The sequence below is a fragment of the Triticum urartu genome, chromosome 6 (assembly GCF_003073215.2).
Source record: "Triticum urartu cultivar G1812 chromosome 6, Tu2.1, whole genome shotgun sequence".
Classification (NCBI taxonomy): domain Eukaryota; kingdom Viridiplantae; phylum Streptophyta; class Magnoliopsida; order Poales; family Poaceae; genus Triticum; species Triticum urartu.
The window spans coordinates 15,858,657-15,869,453 of NC_053027.1; the positions used below are offsets into that span (position 1 = coordinate 15,858,657).

Genomic DNA, 10,797 nt, shown 5'->3' on the forward strand with positions numbered 1-10,797 from the left:
TGTTTAACATTTTTTTCTGAAGCTGTGGTTTAACATTTTTCATATATACGATTAACAGTTTTTCAAAATTGCGTTTTGAGATCTACTTTTCTTGATACACATCGTATATTTGTTTAAGTCTGACACATTTTTTATACATGTTTAATATTTTACATATACACATTTAACATTTTCTAAATACATGATTAATATTTTTTGAAACATATATTTTTGGATGTTCACTTTGTCCATACACGGTGTATATTTTTGTATCATCAGGAAAAAAATTATTTACATGGTTAACATTTTTCCAAGTACATGATTAACATTTTTGAAAACTTATATCTTTTGATGTCTATTTTCTCCATCCACATTGTATATTTTTTGTGTACATTGGAAATATTTTTTCTGTAGACATTAACATGTTTCAGATGCTTATTAAAGATTTTTAGAAAATTTATGTAAAATTTTGTTTGTAATATATACATTTAGAGTATTTGGAAGTATAAATAAAAGTATCAAAAGGAAAAAAAAACTTGAAAAAAAGAAAGAAAAAGAACGCGGTGACCTCCCGCATGCCGGCCGCCCCATTTTGGCAGGCGCCATGTTGCCCGCGTTAGTTGGTCCGGCCCATTCGTGAGCTCCCTTCGGGCGAGAGCTGACTCTTTCTTGCGTCAAGCAAGACGTAGCCGGCCCCCTTCCCACCACCATTCTGCCCATCTCACAAAAAAAAACCCCCACTATTATGCCCTTCCATGGACCCCCAATTTCCCCTCCGGTTGGAGTCCTCTGTCGCCATCTTTTCTTTCTCTGCCCAAGGAAGCTTCTCCGACCCTGATTTTTCCCTCCATTTACCTCGATTTTGTAGAGCCTGAATATTTCCCAGTTTTGCTGTGCTTGGAAGGAAGGCAGAAGAATGCAATGTGTTAACCTGAAACAGATTGGACTATCTTGCAGTCAGCATCGGCAGCAGCACTGATTGATTGGTCTGGGAGTCTGGTCGATCTAGTGATTCTGTCAGAAACACATATTCGTATAAATTTGGACGGTTTGTTTCAGTTATTCATGTTGTTAGCCTGTTGGGTATACTCACGGAATGTTTACATCACCACGCAAATTCATACAGATGGTTTGTTGTCAACGTGATGTGAACTCCATCAGCATGAATCACATATGAATAGACTCAACAGTACACACTGCAGTAAATAATTGCCCATACTAATTAAGCTCTTGTACTGCTACTCCTCTAACATCATATGGATGGGCAAGAATAAATGGATCCACATATCCAGACCAGTTAAGCTAGGATAAATTACCAGAAAATTCAACGGAGATTTTTCTACCAGTGGGCCGACAGGGCTAAGGAGGCCTGAGAGGGCGTGCTTTTAGCTTGTTTTACTGCTGGAGAGGAATTCATAGACTTGTTCAGAGCAGCAAAATACATAAATTACACATTGATCATCGCACATCACTCTATAATTGCACGCACCTATCAGAAGCTTATTCAACGCAACACATATCTTGTCTAAAGTTTAAACTAAACTAGTAAATGCATGGACTTGTGCTCCCATAGGCCACGGGATTCATTCAGTATGCGGAGCCGCTTTGCAACATCTGTCATTTTTGGTCTTTGATCCAAGTCATGGCCAAGACATTCCACAGCAATTTGTGCCAGATCGTCTAGATGCTCCAGATCTTCCATCACTGCAATTTCTTCATCAAATAGATCAGTTGATTTCCTACTCTGCTTGTGATTCTCAAGGAAATTCCTTACTAAACTATTATTGTCAGAGTGTGTGGCCTTCTTCCTGGTAAGAAGCTCCAATATAATGATTCCAAAACTGTAGACATCACTGTATTCGCTAAGTAGGCCTGTTTGTAGGTATATTGGGTCCATATAAGCAACGTCACCCTTGACTGTTCTCGTGTGTTTGTAGCCTCTCCCCGTCGACCTTGGTATGCCAAATTGTGAGATCTTTGGCACAAAATGGTCATCCAAGAGTATATTTTCTGGTTTAATATTACCATGTAAGATATTGTGCCTTGAATGCATATAAGCTAGACCACGTGCTGATTCTGTGGCAATATTTAAACGCACACCAAAATTGAGAGGTATCTTGCTGTTGGTGTTGTGAAGAATGTCATCGAGGGTGTCTTTGGAGAGATATTCATATACTAGCATCGGGATGTCAACTTCTACACAACAACCTATGAGCCTAACAATGTTCTTGTGGAGGACTTGAGATTGCATGATTACTTCCTTTGCAAACTGTCCATTTTGTAGCACAGCACCACTGACCTGCTTCTTTACTATGACTGGTACCTTATCAACAAGGCCTATGTAAACATCTTCAAAGACACCTCTTCCAATACGGTTCTTATCCTGTATAGCTGGCTTAAGCTCCTCCTTCTTGAAAAGTTTCAACATATCTATCTTCTCCAACATAGGCCCACCATTCCTCGTATAATTCCTGCGTGCTTTTGTAGTGAAGATGTTCAACTTGTTGAGCACAACAGAGTTAGATCTAGAAGTACTTGCCCCTTGTTGTTGGCTGGTATTTGGCTTCGTACCTTGAGCTCCTAGTAGTGACCACTGATGTTCTTTCCCGTACCGCCAGTGATCTCTGAATGCCCCCAAAAATTCCATGGGTTCTTCCGTTTTAGCACGCCCGTTCATATCTTTTGAGAGATACTCAAATGAAAGCTCCAATGTTTGCCTTTGACCGTGTTGTTCATTCAGGGATCTAACCTGCTGCTCAGCAGATGGACTAGCGATGCCAGATTCTACTATACTTACTGTTTTATCAAGCTTATTAACTATATGATGTGCAAACGGTCTCTTCTTTGGGTTAGGGTCCATGCACTCTATCCCTATCGTAATGCATACTCTTACTTGCTCCAACTGCGTCTCCCTTTGATCTGCTGTCTCCAACCGATTCATCCAATTCTCTAGTACCTTTAAAGATGCAATGGTGAGTTCAGATCAAGATAGGAACTCTACTTATAGATGATTTGTAGCTACTACAGAAAGAGAAAAGAAAAAGAAATACGCTGGAAAGCCTAGAAGAGAAGATCATATATAACCGTTATGAATTCACATGAACACATGGGGGCAAACTAGAATAAGATCTGCCCTTTAGGTGTGATCGTGGGATCAACCACAAAATTTCATATTTAGAGAATCCGAAAAATTCTGAGTTTTTTGACACCATACCTGTGGGGTATGTCTACAACTCCAAAATAATCACCTCAAAACTCGATCTACATTTAGAGAATAAATAAAGACAAATTCGACCATAAATGATGTCAAGTTCGGGTGAATGGTGTCTCATCTGATTTTGTCTTTTTTTGTTCTCTAAGTCAGTGGAGGAACGTGAACTAAATCCAAGGGGGGCCAACAGAGCTATGGAGATTAGAGAGGCCGGATAATTAGAAGGGAGTTTAGGCTAAAGGAGGAGCTTAGCACTGCAAAGTTTTCATGGAAGGGGGCCGGGACCCCTGTTGGTCCCGCCGATGCTCCGCCAGTGCTCTAAGAGCAACTCCAATGGGGCGACCCAAACGGACGGTGCATTTGTCCGCTTTTTGTTCGTTTGGGTCGGCCGCCCACCGGCGTCCGCTCAGTTTTGTATTTGGATCGGCAATGCGCCCAACGCGCCGACCCATTTCATGTCCGCATTCAACTTTTAAATAAAAAAAGGCCCGCGGCTGATCATGCCAGCGGCTATGTCTCATGCCGGCACCATGCCAGCACCGGCATACAATGCCGGCTTCAGAAAATACCACAGTTCATGCTGGTGCACTCGCCAGCCGGCCGGCACACATGCCAGCACACAAAAAATGGTGGGACTTGGAGTTCGACCACGCCATCGTGGCTCCCGTGGTCATGCCGGCACACCTGCCGGCATACAAAAAGATGGCCCTCGACGCCATAGATCACTCGTCCTGGAACTTGAGCATGTCGGCCTGCATCTTCTCGAACCACGGCCTCTTCCTTGGCGACAAGGCGTTGAGATCCACCTTCATGATCTCCACCCCGGTCATCATGCTTGCAAGAGCCACTTCTTTCGCCTTTGTCTTGGCGTTGGCGGCCTCGATCTCTAGCATCTTGGCTTGCTTCTCGGCCTCGAGCTCGAACATCTTGGCTTGCTTCTCGGCGTCAAGATCAAGCCTCCTCCTTTGGATCTCCATGAAAGCATCCATTTGCTCCGCCTTGAAACGCCGGCGCTCCTCCTCCCTTGAGTCCTTCTTATTCATCATGCCGTCCACGCTTGCGATCAAGGCGTTGGTGGCCGCATCTCGCTTGTCCAAATTGGTAGGGTGGAAACTTCTTGCGCTCATGGAAACTTCGAGGCCGGCGGCGGCGTCGAGGTCGAGGTCGATGGCGTCCTCCATAGCTGGTTGGGGGCCGGGGGCGCGCGCTGGCGGGAGTGTTTTTGGGGGAAATGGGAGGGAAATGGTTGTGGCTGCCACCGACAGGCGGTCCCGGGGAGAGGAGTAGGCGCGCGCGCGCGTCCGTCTCCTGTCCGCGCCGACGCAAATCCGGCTCAAAAATGGGCCTGAAATGGGTCGCCCGCGGACGAAAAACGGACGCGCGTCCGTTTGGGTCAGTGCGTTGGGCCGCCATTTTTGTCCGCGCCGACCCAAACGGACGAGGGCGGACGAAATGGGTCGCCCCATTGGAGTTGCTCTAAGTGTAGTTCGAATTAGCAGCTGGAAATTTTTGAGATTGTACATCAAACATGAATGTGTGTCTGCAAAAAAATTCATAATTTGTGAATATGTTTTGTGTCTTCATAAAGATTGATTTCATTGATCTCACCTAAAGGCAGATTCTATACTAGTCTTTTATCACAGGTTGTCATGGGTTTGAGCTAGGGACTGAGTTGGTTGTTCGTGTATAAAACTAAAAAACAACTCCGTATCAGCACAATTTAAAATGTAAAATGCAATCATTTCAGTCCAAATATAGGTCTTTGAGAGTTACACGTGTGCAAAGTGTTGATATATAAGCGCATTTTCAGCATTTTCTTCAAAAGTTAAATTTTTTGGCAAACTAATGTGAATAAAACTGTGGAGTGCTACAAATGCGTCCTTAATGAGTCTGCCTTTAGTGCTCCCTGCGTATATATGAGCGCATTTTCATTTAAAGTAGTGATCTAAACGCTCTTATATTTCTTTACAGAGTACTACCTTGCATGTTTAATGAAACCATGTTGGTCTATGTCCTAGCATTAAGATCTCATTTGTAGCACTCCGCGTATGCATCATTTTTGTAATTCTCAAAATTAAGCTATCTCGTACCCGTACTTTACTTGAAAATATATTCTTAACATTGGGCAGACGCTATGCTTACATTTTTTTCTTCCAAATACCCCTTCTCTCCTGTCAGTATCTCCACAATTATAATGCCAAGACTGTATATGTCTGATGCAAATGTGACTTGTCCTGTGAAGAATTCGGGTGCCATATATCCCCTACAAAAAGACTTATGAAGTATGATCGATGAATGTGAACACAAATATAAGAAAATGTGTCAAACAGAAGAAAAGAAAAAACTGTCAGGAGGCTGGCTTACAGCGATCCACATATGCTTGAAGTGAAGGCCCGAGTCTGGTCTTTATCGAGGCACCTTGAGAGGCCAAAATCAGCAATTTTGGGTACCATTTGAACATCAATTAATATATTACTAGGCTTGAGATCTAGGTGGAGGATACGCTTCTCGTGAAGATGAAGTAGTCCCTCACAGATTCCCTTAATTATTTGGTACCTCTCTCTCCATTCAAGTCCATGAGATGCATCTGTGCAGGATTTTTTTTGTATTTTATATATTAGAGATAATTTAATGTAAATCTACATGTGCTTGATCATGCAAAGCATTTTAAATAATTTTTTCAGATGTCCCTACCTACTCTCAAATACTTAAATGAGCAGTGAATAACACTCAATAGTTAATTAACCTCCCCAAATTTATAGTGGGTCACTTCTGCTTTCCACAAGATGGAAAATTAACTTGCTCAAACCTTGTTATTTTATTGCATGCATCTGGTCTGACAAAATAGAAACATTTTCCCTGAATCTAGTAACTTGATCAGGATTCTCTTTTTATTATGAATTGAATTATTCAAAAAATTGCTAGTATATCTAACACAATATATTGACTTTAGTAAAGACATAAATACATAACATTGTGATCATACCAGCAATATACTCATCGAGACTTCCGTTTGGTACGTACTCGAAGCATAGCAACCAGTTCCGAACATCTGCCATGACAAACTTTCCTTCATAATCTTCAATTCTCCCTTGCGTGTCAGAACAATATCCAAGCAAACGCACTATGTTTTTGTGCTTAGCCTTCATAATGCATTCAACTTCTTTGTGGAATTTATGCTCATGCATCGTTTGAGATAGTTTCTTCACAGCGACCATCTTTTTTCCCACCATTCCCTGCAATCACAAAGTGTATCACATATGTGCACATGTGGTGGTCTGACTATTATGTGCATATGTCGTTTACAGTTTTTGAGGAACCAGGAGGAGCTCTGCCTTCTTATTAAGAAGAGAATTGACCGGTTAATAAGGAGAACTGGTCAAAAACCAATACATTTGTGAGACACACACACGCCAGCCCCAAGGCTACGCATTAGCCGATCTGGCGACTCTGCCACCCGAGTGGTTGGACACGACACCCCCACAACACTACAAAGGACTCCGGAGTAGCCGCTCCGACTTCCACACCTCCCTCAGGCCGCGAACCAAACTAGTTGATGACACTGCCGCCCAAGCGACCAATGCCAACACTGCACATAGGAGAAATCCAGAGCCGCCGTTCCGACTTTTACTCCAGTCCCGAGGTCACCAACCAGGCGAGTTGATCAACTACAACTGGAATAGAGAAAGCTTACTAGCTAGGGGTAATTCAGACCTTATAAACTACAGAAAATCCACCGCTGCCAATTTGCTGATCTTCTGAGAAACAGTTTGTGATGTCTTCTAAAAATGATAACGGCAGGTATGTTGGCTCTGCACTTCGATCAAGCAGCATGCGCTCTAGATCAACCTTGTTGTGTATAGTACTGATTTTGGTATCCATTTGTAATCAATACCAGAGTGTAGTACTTTTCAAACAAGATAACTATTATTTTTATCCCTGTGTTGACAACAAGACAGCTATTAGCTTTTACTCAAGTAACTAGATGAATTCCCCGCGCGTTGCGGCAGGAATTTAACAGAAAATCTTATATATCTACAATGGAAGAAAGATACTCTAGCTACAAACTTTGGAAAAATGCAGTGCCCCTGTTCCTCTATGCATGAAGAAATATAATTAGAAAACATATGAAGTTTAGTGGAGTAATCTGGAGTGCCTAGCCGCAAACAAACAAAACCTTTGACTTTGAATCCCAAGTCCAAAAAGCATGCCTAATCTTGCACAGAGCTAGCCAGCCGGATTGGAAACCGATATGCAGGTGGTTGGTTGGCAGTGGAGTTTGAGTAAATGCTGGAACGAAAGAAGGGTGGGGAAGGGATTGCTGTTGAATCCAACGGTGCCTGGGCTCACATAATATTGATCCAACGGATGTGAGTAATTAAGGTGATGTGGGGTTGCCTATATAAGATATATATAGATCATAAAAGACAACTTATATGCATCTCATCCCTCTATTAGCTAGTTGCTCAAGTTCTTTCACAAAAATTAAAAATTATTGTTCAAGTATATTCATGAAAGACAACTACTCCCTCCGGTCTTAAATAAAAGTTTTTTTAGATATTTCAATGCGGACTACATACGGATGTATATAGACGTACTGTAGAGTGTAGATTCACTTAATTTGCTTCATCTGTAGTCTGTAGTGGAATCTCTAGAAAGACTTATATTTAAGAACGGAGGGAGTATTTTATTAGCCTGATTGCAAAGTAGAATCTGTTAGAGATCTAAAAGTAAATCATTCAGCAACGCAGCATTAGATCCTCATATAGCTAGCCTGATTGGACTAGCTAGTAAGCTGTTTTTGGACTACTATACTAGCACGGCCGACATGGAAATTAGGAACCTCATAAAGGAAGGATGGATCGATGTCCAAAATTAATTAAGAGGAAACCGAAACATATCATATGCAGCAGGGAGTTGATAGCGGCCATCCATCTCAAGAAATTAAGAACACATGCACATACATACCTCGGCAGGGAGACTAACTAAGTCCTGTTGAAATCGAACCCGTCGGCTAGTCAGCTCTGGATCTGGGATCACTGACGACGACCCCAGATGGCCTAGCCTGCAGCGTCAACGCTTGATTGTAGCTAGATATTCTCGTGGCCCGATGTAGAAGGGGAAGGAATTGTGTGGAGGAGAAGGCCTGAGAGGAGATAGGGGGGGGGGGGGGGGGGGGGGGGGGGGGATATCAGAAGAATGCACTACCGTAGAACGGTGCTATGAAGCTATCACACGTTCTTAGACCAAACCGTGTGTGATACAGGCATCGCAAACCGTGTGTGATACAGGCATCACAAACCGTGTGCAATGGCCCCATTCACCGGGCACGATTTTGAGATGCAACTATGTGTGATACGGCACACACAATTCGGTATAAAGAGACAGTGTGCGATAAGTCGTGACAACACACACACACAACTGAAATTTTCTAATCGTGTGCGTTGATTGGCAAACGCTTTGCACAAATGAATTGTGTGCGATTATTTGGAGCATCGCACATGTTATGTAATACGGACACCATGTGTAAATTTCTGCACCCGGTTTCTAAAGGTAACTTGTGTCGGAGAGGTGTTGTATAATGTTCCAGGTCCGGCTAGACGGAGTCGCACTAGTAGATAAACCATCATTAGTCCCGGTTGGTAAGGGCCTTTTGTCCCGGTTTCTGAACCGGAATTAAAAGGTCGTTACTAATGCCCTAGACCTTTAGTCCCGGTTCAGTCCAGAACCGGGACAGATGGGCCTCCACGTGGCCGGTGCGCCGAACCCAGACAGGAGGGCCTTTGGTTCCGGTTGGTGGCACCAACCGGGACCAATAGACATCCACGCGTCAGCATTTCAGGGATCGGGGTTTTTGTTTTTTTTTTTTGAAAGGGGAGGGGGTTAATTTAGGTGTTTCATATATTGTGTTAGCTAGCTAATTAATAGAGAGAAGTGTCCTCTCTTATGTCCGTGCTTGGTCGACGCTACGTACTATACATACGTATAGAGAGGACTAGACACGCTAGCTAGCTAGTAAGAAAACGAAGGAAACAAAAGATCGTCATGAACATATATGCATACAGAGAGAAGTGATATCGACCACCTCTCCTTCTCCGAGAGAATGGTCGAGCAATAAGTTCTCGTATATCTATCCGACACTACCGGCTATATATATACAATAATTATCTCTTACAATATAATCTCCTAATTATATACGAAGTCAAGCTCCATATGGTATTCTCCGTCTTCAGCGATCACGTGGTCAAGGAAGAATGCCGCCAATTCCACTTGAATTGCTCGCATACGATCTGGTGGTAGGAGTTCATCCCGCATCCGAAAGACCTAATTTGAAGAAGGGGGTCAATACATATATATATATATATATATATATATAAATGAAACTCAACACAAATAATGGTAATACAATAAAATTGTGAATATTATTGCTTACGCACTTCATATTGTTCTTCAGTGTACCCCCGTTCACAAGTCGTGTAGCGGATGGACTCGCAAACATAGTATCCACAGAAATCATTCCCTTGATCCTGCCACAACCACTTTACAAGAAATAGAGGTCAATCAAACTGATAAGCAAGCATGCCAAATGGTATTGATGAAACTAGCGCTTGAATCACTAGGAGACGTGCGGAACATGGTACTATAGTACTTACTTTCGGGTATCTAAATTGCAGCTTCTTCGGCAGTCCCGGAGCTTTTCTGGTGAATTTTCTCCAAACCCTGCCAGACAATGAAAACAATTACTTGATATCAGGAAATGAACAAAGTTGCTGATATGGTGGATAATGATCGATTTAAACTTACTTCTCGAGGATTTCAGTCATGTCCGCATAATCCTGGGGATCTTTTGGTCTCGAGTCTAAGACGGTTACTAGTTCCTGCTCAAGCTTAATCTCTAGGAGAATATAGTGGAAACTGCGCACGCATGCATAACTCATCAATTACATTACTATAACCTGGACTAATATATAAGGGAAACTGAATATGCACAAGACAGTAACACTCACTTGAAGTTGTAAGGAAAGAGTATTATATCTTTGTTTTCATTTATTACCAACGATCGTAGCAAGTTGGCCTCGGATCTTTGGCATGAAATTTAACCTCAGTTGCATCTATGAGATTTGTGTTAATGAACCCAATATCACCGACTTGTCTTTTCTTCAATTTGGCGATCTTCAATCTGCATAATATAGTGAGGATAATTATAAATACATGCAATGAAAGAGCTGATCTATATAGAGAGACTTAATGACAGAAGTAGTAGTACTTAGAGACAGTAGCAGGTGACCGTTGCTTTATCGAGGGCCCTTTGATTGAAAAACTGGAAGAACTCCTCAAATGGATAATTCAACAGTTCAATTTCAATGAGGTCATGCTTCTCTCTAACTCTCAGCGTTAAAGTATTCCTCCCCCCAGACTCTCTGCAGGTTTTCAAGTACCAATCATGCAATCTTCGCATCATCGTTGTTAGAGATCTTTCATCATTGACGAGAGGCTTCCCGTACTCGAATCTATGTACCGCCTCCACCTCCAAGAAATCATAATGTACATCGTCGGGCAGGTAATCTCCAAGATTGCTATAACCTGGCACCATCCTCGGATCATTA

General features: G+C 42.4%; 1 protein-coding gene across 3 annotated transcripts; it reads right to left on the bottom strand.

Annotated features, from left to right (window-relative positions):
• Window positions 1-1,238: 1,238 nt before the first annotated feature.
• On the bottom strand, window positions 1,239-8,365 carry LOC125512184 (probable LRR receptor-like serine/threonine-protein kinase At1g53420). 3 transcript variants are annotated; one of them, XM_048677267.1, is made up of 7 exons: window positions 8,159-8,361; window positions 6,905-7,129; window positions 6,177-6,426; window positions 5,555-5,777; window positions 5,333-5,453; window positions 2,096-2,935; window positions 1,239-1,989 (listed from the first exon to the last, which is right to left on the bottom strand). In XM_048677267.1, the coding sequence occupies exons 2-7, from the start codon at window positions 7,070-7,072 to the stop codon at window positions 1,753-1,755; spliced, it is 1,839 nt and encodes a 612-aa protein (XP_048533224.1). In that variant the 5' UTR covers window positions 7,073-7,129; window positions 8,159-8,361; the 3' UTR covers window positions 1,239-1,752. The 3 variants fall into 3 exon arrangements, with proteins under 3 accessions (XP_048533224.1, XP_048533222.1, XP_048533223.1); XM_048677265.1 differs by having other exon boundaries at window positions 1,239-2,935; window positions 8,159-8,362; XM_048677266.1 differs by lacking the exon at window positions 6,905-7,129 and having other exon boundaries at window positions 1,239-2,935; window positions 8,159-8,365.
• Between the last annotated feature and the right edge of the window lie 2,432 nt (window positions 8,366-10,797).

Coding starts and splice junctions, on each gene's coding strand:
- LOC125512184 (XM_048677265.1), bottom strand. CDS start 7,072: ATGGATACCAAAATCAGTACTATACACAACAAGGTTGATCTAGAGCGC. Junction 6,427..6,904: donor GATTTTCTGTAGTTTATAAG/GTCTGAATTACC, acceptor TTGTGATTGCAG/GGAATGGTGGGAAAAAAGAT. Junction 5,778..6,176: donor TCTCGATGAGTATATTGCTG/GTATGATCACAA, acceptor AATCCTGCACAG/ATGCATCTCATGGACTTGAA.